We start from the raw sequence: 19,410 nt of genomic DNA on the forward strand, positions 1-19,410 counted from the left end.
GGAAGCACGGAATCATCTTCCTTTTTTGGCGAATTAGGTGATTCAAGCCTGCAATGTCCTTACCAAAAAAGATGCAGTCTCACGGGGTGGTAAAGATTATAGATAGTTTGAGATCCAGGGAAGGATCACGGAAATTATGAATTAGGGTACCCATATGAAAAGGGGGTGGAAGTTTGTTTTTGAGTAATTTTCGCGGACTTAGTGTTCTCACCATGTTAATCGAAATCCACCCGGACGCAGTCGCGGGCAGAAAACTAATAAGTATTGACTCTACAAATGACTTGAGGCCATGCAAATTAACGCACAATATTGACGTTATTTTTTAAATATCCAAACACAACCAAGAATGCGATACCGTCTTAAGATAAACAAGTTGATAAACTCAAAACGAATGGATGTTATTCCCCCCTCCGGCACTTCATATTGCGTTTTCGCCCACATTTTCCCGCCGCTGATGGAAAAATCAAATTCACATCGCTCTAATAAGGAAGAGAGGTTTGATAAAAAAAACAAAGACTGTCCATTGTTACCATAATGTGCGTTATGAGAAAAATCTACAGAGCCAAAGGCTCCTTGTCATTTCTTTTTCCGCGGAATGATTTGCAATTCTAACGCGTTAATTTTACTTTGACGAGCCGCAAAAATACGTTCGGGCCTCTACTGACCCGGCGTAGTTCCCCCCTTTCCCCCCTCGCCTAGCCGGAGGCTCTTCCGCGGCATTTGCATACGGGCGGAGTCTATTGTAGGAGGCAGTTAGATGTTTGAGAGGCGGTGCTAGTCTAGCGTCTAGTGTCTGCCTCGATTACACACTAGGAAAATAGACTCGCATCCTTTGAGGGAGCATTATAGGATGCAATTTATGTCAATCGTCTACGTTGTTTTGAACGTGTTTCATAATACAAAAGATTTTTTTTTTTTTGTAGTTAGCAAACATTCAAGGTGAATTTCTGTATAAAATGTATTTGTCTAGACCTTTTGTTAAATTAAAGTTTTTCTACTATCCTCAAACATTGTTATTTACCCAAGCGTATTGTGTACGACAAACAGATTACACAGAAATCAAATAGTGGTTCGGACCCCAGAGATTTCGTCGATAGAGATGTGTAATATGTATCGTTTGCCGTAGTGATTGTTGAATCGAAACGGTAGCTATTACTTACTGTTGTAGTCCCTTGGGTCTTGATACAATAGAGATAGTCTATATTCGGCCTAAAAGCTTCGTAATGAAACGTCACCATGAAAAAGAAAATTTAAGTTATAGGATAGGTATTTATGAGGTCAGCTTTAAGCTCGTAATTATTTTTTTGTTTAAAAATGATAGGTTCTTAAATAGAAATTTCAGTAGCACCAAAAACTCACTAAGCAATCTGTGGCTTTTGTAAAATGTTCCAGAACCGACTTTAAAAATGACACAATAATTTTAGGAAAAAGAAGAAATGGATGTAAATTACGAATAATGACCACGAACGCAATTTTCCAGTGGCTTAGCAATTTTGGATCGTTCGAAAAAATAGAAAAACCGCGAGCCTCGTGTCACAATCAGTGTAGAGAGGTCTCTACACGCTTGTGGGGTGCATACGTTGTTCGGGTTAAGCGTTGGCTTTCTTCTTGATTGCTTCCGCCCTGCGGCCCTTCATTGGAGCTTTCTTGGAATTCACAGTTCGATAGAAAACGTATAAAAACCATGTTAATACTCGAGATTTTTTAAATTCTATCGTTATTGTTTCAGGTGATGTGGTTCTCTGCACTTTGCCACTGGGTGTTCTAAAAATTGCGGTGGCCAACAATGGACAAAATCAACAGAACAATGTTAAGTTCGACCCGCCTCTACCAGACTGGAAGGTTTGTTATTTTTTTAGGTTCTCTCTTCTGTTTAGTTATCTCCATTTGCATTTTTTTTTCTTTTACTATACGTTAATTATACATCAAAATCATTTATTTATTTGTAACTTTTCAAGGTGGCAGCGGTCAAACGCCTTGGATATGGCAACTTAAACAAAGTTGTTTTGTGCTTCGAACGGACATTTTGGGATCCAAGTGCCAACCTTTTTGGCCATGTTGGTACTACAACAGCAAGTCGAGGTTTGATTTTTGATGTTTTCTCGCTAGTATCCATTAAACTGCTGTTCGGCCGTGTATAGAAGTGCGCTCTTAACATCCCTGAAAACCTGCAGGCGAAGTAATTCTAATGAATACTTAATTAGTGCCTCGTAGTTTAGAAGCTATTAGTGTACCCAATTCCCACTGTTCATGAATAAAGTATTCGCTAAAGCTATCAGTTCGACCTAATACGGAATCTCAAAGGGTTAACTTGATATTAGAAACTTCAAAACTGACTGTATATTCAGCACCCATAATATGTGGGCCTGAGATTGAAGTAATGAGATAAAATTGAAAGCACCACTGCAAAAGGCGAAAATAAATTATGGGAATTAAGTCTCGGATTCTTTGCTGATATTTTAAACGCTGCGGTGGGTTCATGTTCTCACATTACTCTTAAAGCGACATCAAGCGATAGCAGAACATCAGATATCCCACACGACGTAGCCCGAAAACGTTAAATTGGCCACGATTAAAAAAAAATCTACGAGACTACATTGTTCCGGCATTCCCAGCACAGACGTGGGGGCCTTAATGAAGTTAGCTGAGCACACAACAAAGCTAAGGAGGTGTACTAAAGCATAACGTAAAAAAGCTTGTCTTGGCTTGTTGCGGTGATTTATCGCGTGCGGCGCCCCTCAGGGTTCCTCAGTAGCGTTAAATTATTCAGCTTTTAATTCGTTATCGCGGCCACCGCTGTTTCTACGTTTACTATTTACACCGGGAAATAATTTACGATGTACATCCTTAGGTTGGTGTGAGTCTCGGTTAATTTTGCGGGGATTTGGTGCCGACGTTTCGTTATTATCGGTCCAAGAGACCTCGAATATGTGGCGACGTGAAAATTTCTGTGACCATGTGGGACTAGTCACGTGCGAGTTTAGTATGAAAATTTAATATACTTTGTACAGAGCGCTTAAAACTGTGTGGACGAAATTAATTATTAAACTTTATAGCTCAGTTTGAATTATACATCACCGGTTTTTGTTTGGTCATTGCTAACAACCAGCATCTCCCAATAGATATACATACCTGGCGTCACAAACGCCTTTCTTAGGTTGTACTCGTATTACATTAATAAATTACACTGTTATTCGGCATTACGTATTCCAACTATCATCTGAACTATCATTAACATTATTCTTATCTTTCTAGGCGAGCTCTTTCTCTTCTGGAACCTCTACAGTGCCCCGGTGCTTCTAGCGTTGGTCGCCGGGGAAGCGGCAGCAGTGATGGAAAATGTCACTGATGACGTCATCGTCGGCAGATGTATTGCTGTACTGAAAAGCATTTTCGGGCATGCTGCGGTGCCGCAACCGAAGGAGTGTGTCGTCACGAGGTAAAATGATGTCAATAAATATAAAAGCGTAGTAAGTAATAAGTATATTTTTAAACTAGCTTAAAACTATGAGAAAACTGAGCTGCTTACAATGAAAATAATACTTACAATTTCAGCAATAATTTAAAGATTTTCTTAGGTGTACTTTATTGATTTAACGAACTAACACGATTTTGTTCTGATAATATACTTACTTATGTTCTGTTTTTTTTTATTACGTCTCAGTGATCATCTTGTGTTTTTTGGAGATACAAATACGGTGTGTTTATATGTCATCTTATTTTTACTTCAAATTTTGTCTACAGATGTTGTCTTTTCCTTTCAAAGTATTTATGATTTTCTTTTCACAAGATTTTTAATTTTGTAGATGGCGCGCGGATCCATTTGCTCGTGGCTCGTACAGCTTCGTTGCAGTCGGGTCGTCGGGTACTGACTACGATCTGCTTGCAGCCCCAGTGCCTGGTGCTGACGGGGAGAATCGTCTGTTCTTTGCTGGTATGTACCTGGAAATATTTTTTTTATTTAATATTAAACTTCGACTTAAATAAATCACAAATATAGCTCGAGAATCAGTACTGAAAATCCTTTGGGATTTTGGGACTATTTCATTAAAATTAAATTTTCCAAATACAAAACAAAATCTTTGCCCAGGTGAACACACGATGCGTAACTACCCGGCAACAGTGCATGGCGCGTTTCTGTCAGGCTTGAGGGAGGCAGGTCGGCTGGCCGATCTCCTCTTACCCCAGCCTCCGATCACAAACGCCAGCGTCGCAGCCGCCACCGCCGCTGCCAATCACGCTTCTTAATAATACCTACTTATATTTTAAAACAATACAGGTGGACCACGAATAAAGTCCAACTACCTCAAAAATCGCCTTAGCAACGAATACTCCAGTGCATATTTAAAACTTTAACGAACATGTCAAATTTGACAGCTAACACGCAGCAGCCATTGACGTCAAATTAATCAACCAATAACAACGCACGGTTTAATCGCTACCCGCCCTATTGGCTGATTACTCATGCGTCAAAAACCGTACACTGTCACAGAATAAAAAGTAGTGTTCGAGCATTTACCGAACGTTGCATTAATATCGATTCTCAGTGCGATACACTAAGTAATAACAATTTGTCATATCCTGTTCGTGTTCACCTTAAACTTCAATTAGTACAATTTACTTTATTTTTAATAATCCAATAAAACTCAATTATTGGTCTCATTGCATAATTATATCTATTTTAGTGTTCAATCTCTATTTTATGTGCTAAAATTGAAACTTATTTTAATTGGCTATTGTATGAAATTATTTCGACTATAACTGTAAAAAATACAGTATATTAGACTGATAAACGATATAGGAATTGAATTAAGCGTAAATTTAGATACTTTTTACTCATATTATGATGTCATAGCTGTTGCATGTAAGGATAATGAAATATGATGGATGAAATGACACGCCCAATTTCATGAATTTGATTCGCAGTGAACTTTATTTTTACAGCTTGTCATACATTGTGATAAGGTACAATAAACGATTTTAAAAATTCCTTGATGTTAATTTTTTTCACCTTCAGTTCGTTTTTTCGATAAATTCGTTTATGGTATAATTGATAAGACTGAAACAAAAAGACGACCCTAAATTTTTAGGGATCGTGTACTAAAGGTGTTCCTATCGATACGAGAAAGTATTAATTGTACCATTTGATGGTCTTAAACAAACACACCTGCTTGATCGATGCACCTGTAGATGCAGCTCGGAGAAACAGTAAAAAGTTCATAGAATTTGTATTGTCCTTTTCGCTCGCGTATAAAGGAAAAGAGACAAATGTAAATTGGATGGTGTTTGCCAATGCAAAGCTGGTTAAGAACCTTTTAAACCGAAGACGTTTTAAGACTTGTGTGGGTAGGGTTTTCATTAAATGTACAAGGCTTTAGTGGTGAACCTAGGCATGTATTTCTTTGAAATCCTACGTTGACGGATGACGAAAGGTCATAAATGTAAGATTGTTAGGTAGGTAAGTATCCAATTTGAAAAATCATTTGAAATATTTTATTATTTAGACGACTCACATTAAAACAAACATCTATCAAATTGTTACGTTATCAATATAATATGTTACTTCATATAGTAGCACCAATAAATCGTCCTTATTGTTTTAGAAACAATAGACACAAGGTGGGCTACCTTGGATGGGTTGTGGTGGTGGTGACATTAGTCATTTGTTTATTTGCCTGTGGAAATTCCACTGCTTGTTTTCCCCTGTTTGGATTGATCCTTCTTGTAATCTTGAAGGTCATCACATGAAATTGGAAATTCCCTCTCAAACTCTGTCATCAAGATCAATCAAGAGAGAGAGATTCACGGAAAATCTAAATCAAGTATTCGATCAGTCCCTTAGATTCGCTGTAATACTCGTAAAAAGTTTCGGTCAGGCAAACCCCTGGTCGATCAATTGGAAATATCATTATAATACCATGATTGCCTGTCATACCAACTAAACCATTAAACCGGGAGCGCCAATATACGATCGTACTAAAAGAAAATAACGAGGTATTTGTTTATAGCGGGAGTATAATTTTAGTTTATTTTTTATTTACGCACTAGGCGGAGCCCCTGATGGATTTATAGCAGATTTTAATTGCATTTTTAATTATTTCTCAACAACTCGCCAGCAGCAAATTGAATACGAGTTCACGTGAACGCGAGAGATCTTATCTAAACCTAGTTGAAATTACGACAAATTACAGTTGCCTAACGTTCATCACCTTTGTTTACATTCCCAAATTTACGACTCCATTAAAATTATCGTGTCCATCAAAGCGAAATATTAAACGCGATAACACTCATATATTTTACTTTGTACGAAATTAAAAATTAATTCAACTTACTGATGACTAATGGCTACAAGAACAGAAGGGCCTCTCAATATGCCGACATCTTAATTCCAAATTAATTGCGTTAGGATGTACCAATAAATCTACCGTCGTTATTATAAGACTCTACGTAGTTTGCTTAGCCTATACTTTTATTTGTTGTAAACGGGTCATCCACTCTCTCGTTCCATTGTACTTTCAACTTTATCAGTTTTATTTTAAAATGTATTTGAGGAGCGATTGGAAAGTGGTTAGGTCGTTTTACGATATGCAAATGTGATTTTACTAGCCTACGCCCATTGATTAACACGAGAGATAAACACAGCATTTTTATACTTCGAATTTTTTCACATTGTTAGTCGACCGAGTGGAATTGAGGAAGAAGAGTTAAAAGGAGTCGCATTGTTTTATGTTTAAGGCAAACATAAAGCACTCAAATCATGTTTCTGCCTTACTTAAATTAAATTATAAATAATTTGGCTAATAATATAAAACGATACCAAAATTTGATTACTTACCAATTTATATAATGTATTTATTACGTGTGCAATTTGTCAGTTAGTTTGTTTTATTTAAATCAATGTTTGCTTTTTTGATGAAAGAGGTTAAATTAACTCTTTGTTACTCTTTTCATTCATTTGGCTCTAACAAATGTGACTGACATGTACATTTTAAAGTAAACATTGTGATTGAAATATTATTTGTGGGTCTGATTGCTGATTTTATTTTAGGAACCTTTAAATAATTGTGGTATTTTTAGCATTTAGTTTACCAACGGCGATAAGTAGGAAACTGACAGAAAAGAAAAAAAGGTGGCGTCAGAATGACGTCAACCAATACTCTCGAATACCTAAAAGTAACCATTCTATATAATATCGTATTAAAAAAAAACTTATCATATATTTTTTACTACTAAACTTGTAGTTTCCCAATAAATAATAAGTTTATTTATTATAAAAGCATCACCTACTCCATACATTTCCCTGTCCAATACTCGCCTAGTTACAATTAACGCTATGGTGTTACTTTAAAAACCTCTGTCCGACATACGAGGAATTAATACAAGGGCCGCCCTCTATTAATTCAAGTTTCCCACTTGGTACCTACACCGGCCCTCTCCTTATCTCCTAGTAATTATGCATCGAAATTGTACTGTTTACTTAGAAATAGTTCGGGAATGAGTTATGGCTATGAGGGAGTGATTCGAGTAGTAAGGAAGGTAAACGGATGATTCACATATTTTACTGTATACGCTAAATATAAATCTGTCGGGTCATAATCGTTTTGGACCGCAGGCGGTGCGAATCGCCCAAAAGCTCTTTTTGAGTGGGTCGTTTCGAACCGCGGTGTGGATTGCCGAAAAACTTCTTTGTAATGGGTCTCATTCGAACTGTAGCATTTTTTCTGATTATTTTGCAAGATAATCAGAGAAAACTTGTTGAAAGTCTAGGTTCTAGGTTAGTTTAGTTTTACCTCACAATTATAAACTACCAATTTCAAAAATAGAAGCACAGCAAACCATTATAAGGTATGTTATTCCTTTTTATTCTTTATTCTGTGTGTAGAGTAAGTATAACGTGTGAAAAAGTAAATTAAATATCAGGAAATGATTTGTCCAAATTGGTAACTAAAATCGATTCCGTGGATTTTACGCATTAAAACAAATTAACTAATATTTTTCAAGCAATTAAAAGAATCTGGAGCCGAGATAAAATTACCTTTATTTTCAAGGACAGAAATCCTAAAGTTAAATACAGTTTACAGTTTGTTGGGGTATAAAGTTTTTAATATCAGAGGTTTATATGACTTAACCATTTTTTATACAATTTATTGTTATCAAATTAATTAGTGTGTCGGTTTTTAACGACCACAATTAAGAATATTCAAAAAATGTTCTCGCTTTAAGAAAACAATTGATTTTTAACTACATAATACTATCTAGAATACTTTATTTATGTTAACCTATTCAGTAAGTAACATCTATTGTTTTGAACAATAGGAGACTATTGTCAAACGGTTTCAAGGCCAGGCGTTATAAAAATACTTTTTCCGGACTTTCGAAACTGGGACAAATCCAAGAAAATTCGAATGAATATTGACCCTACTAACCTCCCCATAACTCACTTACCTACAATTAATATATTTTCCAATCAGCTCGTTTCCAATCGAGGGATCAAGCGATAGTCCTGCTGCTATAAAGTAAATATACAGTAAGAACGGTTTCCTCGTAAGTTTTCTTGAACCGTTAAGCTAGTGATAAATCAGCACATAAGTTTCGAGGTAGATATAGGTCGCGTGATTGAACCACGATCTCACGACCGACCAAGAGCATTTTAACTTAGACTCTGTTTCTTTTTATTTTATTTTTTTTTAATTTATATAAAATTAATTATCTGTTCAGCAAAACATTTCTGTAAAGTGATTCCCAAGTGTTCAGTTACCTAATTATATCTCTAGGTTTGTTTATTGATAAAACACCTAAAGTTAGTAGGTTACTAGGTCATTCACAAATAATAAATAAAAGCATGCTTAAACATTTACTTATTTTACTTCTACCTACCCTGCCTAGTAAAAGTACGACAATATGTATAATATTATTATTCTACATATTATTTTATCGCGCCATCTGTTCATAAACAAGAGAACTTCAAAGCACACTGCCGAGCTTTTAAGTTCTACAAAGTCGAGCTTTTGCTTTAGTTTAGAGCTTATTTCATAGAGGGCGCAATTGACAGTGCGCGTGAGTGGAGTTGTGGCACCATCTGTAGATATACTGTAGAACTATTTGCAAACGAAAAAGCTTCAAAGCTTTTAAAATGTGTAGGGCACAAGCCTGAGTAGCGTCTTAGTGTACTACTATTATAGTTTCGGTTTTAAATTACAGAGGGCGGTGTTTCGAGGCCATTATTGTTAACATTATAGAATCCTTACTTGAATGAAATAGTGTTCGTTAAGCGATAGTTATAATACAAATATTATAACAGTAAAAAGTATGAAAGTATGGCAGTTTAAACTGAAAATATGTCCTGTTTTATGTGAAATCGATAAATTAGGTACATACTTCGTTTAGACGCGTATGCTCTATTTGTTTTAGAAAATAATACTTTCTTGAAGAAAGCTAGTCTAATTGGAGATGGAACTGTGTTTTCCTTTATGCATTGTAAATGAAATAGGAAATAATTACCTGGGTCAAATGTCAAGGAGAGCAGCTTGACTCGTGCGTTTCACAACACAATGCGACAGCTTATTATTAAACGCAGCAGACCTAAAATTCCTCATAATATAAAAGAAAATAATCAAATTACATTTCCGTCATTTCACTTCTTTCTTCCAAACCAAGTTCATGTATATAAAAACATTAAAACCAGTGACATTTACAATGTCGCTATTCTCCGTCATAGTGTTCTTTATCATCCTGTTTATAACTACAGTAAAACCTGAAGTGTCTAAAGAACAAACGCAAAACACGTCATCTGTACTTAATTTCAAGGAATTTATGAGCAGCATGATAAAGGAGCAAAGTTCTAAAATACAAACACTGCTCAAGAAAATACAAACAAACGCGCAGACTGTTTTGAAGAAAATAGAAAGTATAAAACAGGATAACAAAACTAATAAACAGAGTAACAAAAAACTTAGCAATATCGCGAAGAGAGATTTTATAGGCGAACATCAAATTGAATCGCCGATAACGAAAAAATACTGGGATGCAGCGTTAACAGAAAGTTCACAATCTCGAAGTTATGGTACTCATTACACCACAACAGGATATGGAATGAGTGGCAACGGAAATTACGGGGCTCAGACGTACCATCATCATTCAATCGGATTCGACCCAATCAACATAATGGTATCTGTATCTCTACTATCGTTTCTGCTGCAAGCATTACAGGGTTTACTTAGCAGAACCACAATGCCAACTCAAGTGGTGGAAGCAAGGAATCTACATTCTGTGGTCGATTGGGTGAAGAAATACGACGATGCGTTAAAGATAAATAAGTATTCGAAGAAAAAAAATCCGAAGAAATATTACGTGCGTTAAAAAATGTGTGACTATTGGATTTAATACGATTTGACTTTGTTGTAAGATATTAGTAGTTTCTAATTTGGCAGGCACTATTTATTTGACACCTATGTAAGCTTTATCTATGTAATTAGTCTAATGCTGCGTTACTTAGCCACAATTTCCATAATGTCGTCACTTATAAAAATTAAAAACATTTGCATAATTCTGTTTGCTCCAATTCCACTTTACTTACACTAATTGATGTCTATGTCCCGTGACATAATTTCCATTTCGTTTAGTGTTTTACGACTCATAAAACGGAATTAAAATACAAGCAAATTGCTATCTTTTGTGTACATGTGAATGCGGTCATTTCATCAAAACTGTTATAAAAGTGACATAAGGGAGCACTCAGTTCATATCATTTGAAAAATTGAAACTAAACACTTCAACTGATTAAGTCTCAAGATATGTGTGGTAGGCACTTAATATTAATTGTTAAATATATAATTCTATGATACTAATAGCACTGAAACCAGCAAATGTTTCTTGTTTTCTTTTGAATAAGTAAACATTATGTTTCTGTGAATTGTGGTTCATTTATCGAAACCCTCGCTCATCATACCTGAATGATTATTTATCAACCCAAAATAGTCTTGAAGGCCGTATCCACGGCAACGACCTACCTCAAACGTCATACTCTTCCTGTCTATTTGGACAAGGTAAATATATCTTGGAGAAAACATGTTTTCTCATGTAGGTAATAGGTATATGACAGATTTGCTCTTTATGAAGTCAACAAAGTTACTGTCTACTCAAGGTTTAATTGGGCTATATTACGTTAATTGAGATGGTATCCCCATTTCAAGTTTCTAAGGCACGGGCATTGGTGGAATTTTGAGAAACAGTGTTTAATGTAGAAGAACTATCTCTATTCTACTTTCATTTATCACAGTTCCATGACTTGTAAATGCCCAAGATAAAAATGAATACTTCTGACATTATACTCATGAGCTTATATGCTATGCTATGTGTGAAATGCCAAAGAATTTCCAGGAACATTGAATTTGTACAAAATTGCTATATTCTTTGATAAAAAATATAATGGTTTGCCTGAGACTTTGTACGTAGATACATAGGTACGTACTGGATACTTGTTTTCAAGATTTTAAACCGATGCTCCTAATCCCTTTTCGGGAAGGATGTATTCACTACTGTTATTTCTATAACTTACAATTCTAATTTCAATGGTTCATCATATTTTTTTCAAGATTCAGTGGACTTAGATATTTCTCCGCACGTGATAATAAACTTAATAAAACATCAATAATTTTCTTTTCGTACCTTCTCAAGCATGGAACTTATCGATGTGTTTTCTATAGAACGTTCCCTTATATTTACCAAAACAAGGAAAGATAATAAATCGGCTAAGATCCCGACGGTATACAGTTTCTTTGCCTATTCCATCAGGATATTCACACAAAATCCATATTGGCGGGACAAATTGATAGGTTCTCACGGTGTCGGGTGATGCCACTCAGGCGATATCGCTTACCGCTCCCAACTTGTTTGTTGTTAAGAAATCTGTAGTAGATATTTGTATGTAATAATGAATAGCCAAAGATTGATTTGACTACTCTATTCCGCAGCATATGTCTATCTTATAAGTGTATTAAAACCGCTAATTACTTTTCATAATCATGTGCCCTTTCGGACGAAGGGTAAAACGTATGTTTTTGGCAGTAAGTATGACAGTTTGTGTTAATAGTATTTTTGTAAATTTCTGTACATATACTTAAATTTTACCCACTTGAAAGCCCTTATCGATATAGCTGCGATAATAAAACCTAAAAAAATCGTTAATATCTCTTTCCAGGAAAGGTCCGTTTAATAACTTTATACCAAAAGTCCCGTACACTTTCGCAAGCCTTATATAAATAGGAGCAAATCCAAAGTACGACAATCGAGTAAAATGACCGGCATTGAAAACTTGAACAATAAGAACGAAAATAGAAAGAAAATGTATAAGGCTTCACGGGCGACTTGTGAATTATGCGACAGAGGAAAACAGCCCAGTCATATTTGCCGTGTGTTTTTATGGGACGCTATTTGTCTCTCAATGTTTGTGTTAAAGCAAAATGTTATTCCACTATCGCTTCTCTACGAATTTGTTCGTGTACCTTTGGGAATGTAGGTCAGAAAAGATGATACCCTAGCTTTGCCGAGAATTGCTTTTGAATTGAAACACTAAGGTGTGAATTGTTTTGTTTTAGTTTGATCTGAAGTTTTTTGTTTAGATTTCGACAATGCGAATAAATCAAGATTTTGATATGAATGATGAAGGACTTGCGATTATGCTTGTAGGGTAGTTTAGTTATCTATAAATTTTATTATATCATCATTGGCCTTATACGTCTGTTTCAGACGATTTATGACGTCATTGCCTCGAAGAAATGCACTTTCTTTCATGGCTGTGCAAGCCAATCCTAGAGCGGCAAACTCAACCGGTAACAGCCGCTCTCCGTGTTGGTATCCAAGCAGTCAGACTGACGTGGATGAAGTCCTCTCCACAGACAATGAGTCGCCTAGGACTCACTTACGGAAGCGCAGGGTTGCCTAAGACCTACGTCACCCTCTCGACCTCCTTGTCTAGTTCCACAGGAAAGGCAAGCCAATACGTGTGAAGCCAAGTCGGTTGCAGGAATCTACCGCATATTTCAGGTTGGACCCTAGGTACTCGCGCCTAACGGAGATCCCAACTCCGGGTTTCATTTCGGAGTTTTCGTTCTCCTAGACGGTTGCAAACCAATGCCAGGAGGCCGTCTGCCCCGCTGATTGGTTGGGGACTGCTTATTTGATTCGCAGCTGACCTCTATATCTAGAGGCCCCTCACTATCCACCATAAATGTTTAAATAATCAACGTATTCTACTGTATTTTTGTACATTACCTACATTACTATTCCCGTTTACGTTTCATAAACCTACTATTTCATATTTCGCGATAACGCAACGTTATTCTAGATTCTTTCAATTTTAATTTTAAATTTTAACATTTTAGTGCTGGCTCTGGGAGGTTTGAGCAAAAATCCTCGTATTATCCTCGCTCGTATGGCAGACTGGCTCGAGTAAAGTGGTACGGTAACCATATCACCAGGCGCTACTGAGACAAAAAATATTTTATTGACTATAATCTTGTTTATTGACTAAATACATAACGTAATATAAATAGCCTTATTATTCATGCCCTACTGCTAGCCTAGCCGTGTAAGCCCAGTTGGTAGAACGCTTGCCTCTCACTTTGAGGTCAGGTCTCATAGCATATATCCACAACGCTGCTCCATTGTGGATCTTTTTAATGCTAGTAACACTGTTTTTTAGCCTAGAGTTTCTTCATTGAATAAATTAATAATCTGTTACATTGTATTGTACCATGTTAATTACATTATTGTTATTTTTTCTGTCCTATTCTGTAAGAGCTATTTATAGCGTTTTTAGTTAAGTCGTGCCTACAGGTGAGGATCTGTAAATGGCTGTTTATTTGATACTATTAACTATTATTTTGTATCGATAGCTGTTGGTTTTCCAATAAAAAATAAATAAATCATGTCTTGCAATGAAATCACAGCTTTTCAAGATTTGTTACAACACTTGCAAGTAAGTAATAAAATTATTCTTAAGTAAGTTGTCGCAATGGACGTTAAAATTAAAGCTTCGCATTATTAGATTTACTTAGGCCTTACTATAAACTACTGATTTAAAATTACTAGAAACTATTAACATCATGCTATTTCTTGACCATCAAAACAAAACAAAAGCTACAAGTTCAAAAGTTGACAAATATATTGGATATTAATTTCGATGAATCATTTATATCATCTCCTACTTATTTGTTGTATCACAAGAACCAAGTTCCAAGAGCTCAATAAAAACTGGATCACTATTCATAAAGTAATTGATTCAAAAAAGTTTGTATTATGAACTTATGATGTCATCTTCTAAAATGCTAGTAAACCATGGATATACTACACATGCTTGTACTAAGCCCTATAACGTAGGTTAATGCATCGTACAGCTATGGCGAGGATTTAAGATTCTGCATAAAGTATTCATAGATCTAATTCCAAACTGCCTCCATATTGTGTATACGTTCTCAAGTGCAACACTATCTTCTCACAACTCTTATTAAGCAAATTGTACAAAACCGCCTCATTATTTTTCGAGAGCAATGAAAAAGTTAGAAGCTTTTGCATTTACCTTTTGTGTAGGCGTACACTGAGCGCCTTAGCAGTGATGCGGGTCTCAGAACTGAGAATGAGACTGTATTAAGTAAATTGAAAAGGAAGTACTTAATAAGAATATTTCTTGCGGCTAATGTAATACTGTTACTTTTACCCTTTCCGCTTGTCATGGCATGCATCAGGAATGCAAGTAACTGACAGCTTATTGTACCTTTTAACTGGATTGTCCCCCGACAAAATCAGATTGCTTTTACATTTTAAATCTACAATTCATATTTCAACAATGCAGCTGTCAAAAAATCAACACCGCCACAAATGGAACTACGATAGAACCCTTTATCGCATCGCCTTTTGTGCGATTTCTTAATTTAATATTCAGCTGCCCTTTCTTCTGACCAAATCGCTTTTGTGTTAATTTGACAGTTAGTTGACAGATATGTATAAAAAGTTATATGGTGGATTTTGTTATCTTAATCTGGCTTCTATGAAACACAAGTTACCCAAATAGGACCAAAGGATTGTTCAGGTAAAAGGGGACTTCCAACGACGTTTTCTTGGGAATATTTAAATTTTTTACGTTTAAAATGTCAGGGCGCCAATTCCATCCCCAAGTAGGTATAAAGGAAAAGTTCGTCCATTCTACAAATATTTGCATCAAAAGGACACCGAACAAAGTATTTAATCTGCCATTATTTGGACACATGTCACCGAAGATATCAAAAGCTCCGTTATTTGACGACCCCTGTTCGCAATCTAAATTCAAATAGCGATGAAATTTGTACCTATGTCCAATCTAAACATTCATTAGAAAATTTGAAAAATTCTATTCAAATAGAAGAACCCCCTCGTTAAACCGCTTAAGCTAATTATATAAAACATTGCCGTGAGGGAACAGAGCTTATGTTCGCTTGTATTTCATCCCCCGTATATGCACATAATAAGAGCTCATTTTGTCGGATGCTCCCCTCTGCATACAATATTTGTTTGATCTTCCGCCTAGGAAGGCAGGCAGGTTGCGATGTGTAATGCAAGTAAAATATTTAATAGTATATTTTCATAATACTTCTGTTGAAAGGCTAGGAATAGATACTCACTGAGAGCAAAAAATATTAGGTTCCTACAAATTCGTTGTCAAAGTGGTACCGAAGTGAGCTTGACTCACGTTTCACGGCACACGTTATTTTCCACAAACATAACTTTCAGTGAGTAACTCTGCTAAAGCCATCTAAATACTTTGGATTGTTTACAAAGCGGTTACTTAGTTTATATTCAATCTCATACAATTAAGCAGCTTTTGTACATCAGTTATACATTATTTCCATAATGATATTTTTTTAAGTAGTAATTCATTTATTCAAGTTATAATTAAATTTACAAATAATTGATAACTTCGTAAATTCGTCCATTTAATAGGTATTGTTAAAGTTTAGCTCACATTAATTAAACTAAGCTTGACTACGTTCCTGTTAACAAACCTGATAACTAAAACCAATATTTATTAAATTGAAACTAATATTCGTGTAAGCACTTCTAAGAGAGCAATCGCCTTAAACAAATAATTCCACATTAAAATAGACAGCAAAAAGGCAATTTCTCGCTAGAGTCGGCGTCGAGAGTCGATCAAAGCGTCGAATGATCCCGTCGCAGCCCTAAGCACGTGCAAATTTAAGATTAATTACGTCACTCTAGCTAATTCCTTCCCCTCTGCAAAGACTAATATTCCCTTGAACCGTGAAGGCAAAGGACGACACTCGAGACGTACCTACTTGTCTATTTGTAATTGAATATGAAAATCTTTAGAGCGCCCCGTGCTTTATAAAAAGTGGACTGGAAAAGTCACAGGGGTGTTTTAATATTTCAAAGATGTACCTACTTAATCTAAAAGAGTGGGCCATAAAAAATATCGTTATAAAAATGTTGTTTTATAAAAATATGAATATTTTTCAAAAATATTACTTCAAAAACATCTTGTTAAAAAAATGAAAAACTTAGGTTTTTGTCTACACAACAGAGTGAACTTTGTATTATTAACATACCTTAATGTTATGTTACATTTTATCAAAATATATTATTTGTTACATAAACAGTTATGTTACTTAGTAATACAAAGTTCAGTAGTCATTCTGTTTTATATTACAAAAAAATCAGTGTAATTTGGAGGGAATCCGGAAAAAAGTTTATCCTTCTTAGCAACCTTTTACAGGAAAGAGTAAAGTAATGGTATTAAGTCGATTAAAATACTTTTCCTACTTACATCGTTTACGATGTAACTACAGTGGCATCCTGCAAAAAAGGGTGCGATCAGACGTAGCGGGGCTTATTTGACATTAACTAGTTGGCCGGATATGACATAACTACTTAGCCGGATCATCAGAACGTAGTTCAATCCTATGATGGATCATTATTATAAGCGATAAGTTGATCTGATGTATCATATCCAGTTTAAACCAGCAAGTTGTCAATTTCAAATTCAAAACACCTTACTGCACATGAACACAACATAAAGGACAATTACTACGTGACAGCAGAAGTACAATCGGCGGCCTTATTGCTAAACGGCAGCAGCGCAGTTGTCTTCTGGGGGGTAAAAATGGCCACATCGAAGCAATTTGCGCATATAAAAGTAAGTGCGCAATGCAAACAAGTGTCAAATAGCAATGTTGCTTTCTTAGATGAATTGATTCGATGTGGCCATTTTTACTCCCCAGGGGCATCCTGCTATCAGATCTAGCGGTGCTACATCCACAGACTCTTATGAAGGAAAACCCCTGTGTTGAGCATCTGCACTCGTTCGCGTCTGAAGAGGACGAGAATCCGTGAATAATTTTTTTTAGCTGCTCTTTACAATTTCTAAAAATATTTCTCTTAAAGTTACCATTTTTTTTAAAACCATCTTTAAAATCTGTGCAGACAGGTTGATTTTTGCAACTGTTTCAGTCGGTTTGTTTTTGTAGCACGTGAGAATTATAATCTTCTTTTTCATTTTGACTTTCAGAAGAAAAATGTAACTACAACGATGAGAATAATTGCGCTTATTTTAGTTAGGTACTCCACCAACCCGCAGTGGAGCAGTTTGGTTGAGTATGGTCTACACCCCCTTCGGTTGTTTGAGGGGAAGCCAGTGCCCAGCTGTGGGACGTATATACTTACAGTGAATAAAATATTTGGATACCTATTTAAAAATAAATTTATACTGAATATTTTATCTAAGTTATTATTTGTTAACATCGTCGATAGTCACTTTTTTAACAATATCGATTCAATTTTGCAGTGTAATACACTGTTTATAAGTATTATGTTATTTCATTTATGTACATAGATATAATATTATATTTAAAAATGATAATTGCATTTTCCAAATTTGAGAATATAATCTGAACGAAGTTTGATGATTACATTACTGGAATCTTTTTGCAAAAAATTAAGTTGGATTCAATTACTCTCTCTTTCATTTTTGAAAACGTTGCTCTTTAAGCTTAGCCTCTACTTTGATGTCCTCCACTTTATACGATTTTCAACTTGACTTGTTCAACGCTCGTGTTTTCATTAGAGGCGGAAAAAAGAAAATTTGATTTGAACATGAAAGATTTAGGGCAGGCAAGGCGCGTACTTTGCCATATTTTATCGAACGTTATCATAATAAGTTGGTAGCAAAATAACGAGTAACCTATGGAAAATACTATGACTCATTCAAAATAGGAATTTAAATAAACAGTAGCTAGTCTATAAAACGGACAGCCACTTTGGAAAACTCGAAAACCCGTTTTATGTTCTTGCAGACTGTATTTTATTAGCCGATTTGTATCCTACTATAAAGTCCCAATAATTGTTATCTCAGCGATCCACCCGTCTACAAAGGCTTTGCCTCTGTGACTTTATTTACTCTCAGCCGATTCCAGGTTTATATCTCGTTCGGATGGGCTTGGAATAAACGCGGTACAATAACAATAAAGAAGGATTTTCCCACAGATTGCTGACATTTCCCGAGACGGAGTACGATATAAACCCTACCAAAAAACCCTCTTATTAAAAAGCTTTGCATACATCCGACAGGGCAAACGATTTTGGGAAATACGCCGAACAAGTGTTAGCGGGGAAACAGAAAAAGTGTATTCACAATAAACATTTGTTTTTATCACGTGTTACCTAATACGAGGGGCTTGCATTAGCTAAAATAATTTCGCAAAATGTTTTAAAAAATAAAATTTAACTCCCTAAAACGAAGGTACTATCGAAAATACACATAAATACTTTATTTTGATGATTAGGTACACTTTCTTCCGTTTATCACCGTTCATTTACTTATTTAAAGCGTGTTTTGACAGCAAATCATAGTTTGTTTTAAATAAATATTTGCCTATTTGGGGCTCGGGTCCAAGATGTTTGATAATCAATCAGCTTGTTATTTATCGAGCTCGCCAATCGCTTAAACTATTACTATGCTTATATTGACTTAGTTTGCTTTAGAAATGCTACCGACTGTATATCGAAACATAATCAAGCTTTGATTTACCTTTTATGAAACCATGGCGGGAACTTTGTTGTGTTTTGCATATATTGTTGTTAGTTTGGGTATCGTTACGGCTTCACACAATATTGTCTCGCTTGGGGCCGCAAGTTGTACCTAATACTATATACTTAGCTACTTATATTTGTATAATACTATCTCAACTTTCCTTACTATCACGTTCATTGTTATCAAGGTAATGGGTGAGTATAATATACTGCTATAAGTCATAAGGTTTGATTATATAATCGTTGCGGTTTCGTTCTAAGCATCCAACCTGGCTATAATTACCAGTGTAAAGTAGGTACTTAGATTAATTGAGTATTAAACCTACTGTATAA

The 19,410-nt window shown here is 35.5% G+C and overlaps 1 protein-coding gene across 1 annotated transcript in view; it reads left to right on the plus strand.

Moving 5' to 3' along the window:
• LOC126371216 (lysine-specific histone demethylase 1A) overlaps positions 1-4,990 on the plus strand; it is a 266,369-nt gene extending 261,379 nt beyond the window's left edge. Inside the window, exons 12-16 of the mRNA XM_050016475.1 lie at positions 1,730-1,842; positions 1,959-2,082; positions 3,256-3,439; positions 3,807-3,934; positions 4,091-4,990. Coding sequence (XP_049872432.1) covers positions 1,730-1,842; positions 1,959-2,082; positions 3,256-3,439; positions 3,807-3,934; positions 4,091-4,248 — 707 coding nt within the window. The 3' untranslated portion in view covers positions 4,249-4,990. The remainder of the gene's footprint in view (positions 1-1,729; positions 1,843-1,958; positions 2,083-3,255; positions 3,440-3,806; positions 3,935-4,090) is intronic.
• The last annotated feature ends 14,420 nt before the right edge of the window (positions 4,991-19,410 follow it).

The sequence above is a fragment of the Pectinophora gossypiella genome, chromosome 12 (assembly GCF_024362695.1).
Source record: "Pectinophora gossypiella chromosome 12, ilPecGoss1.1, whole genome shotgun sequence".
Lineage (NCBI taxonomy): Eukaryota > Metazoa > Arthropoda > Insecta > Lepidoptera > Gelechiidae > Pectinophora > Pectinophora gossypiella.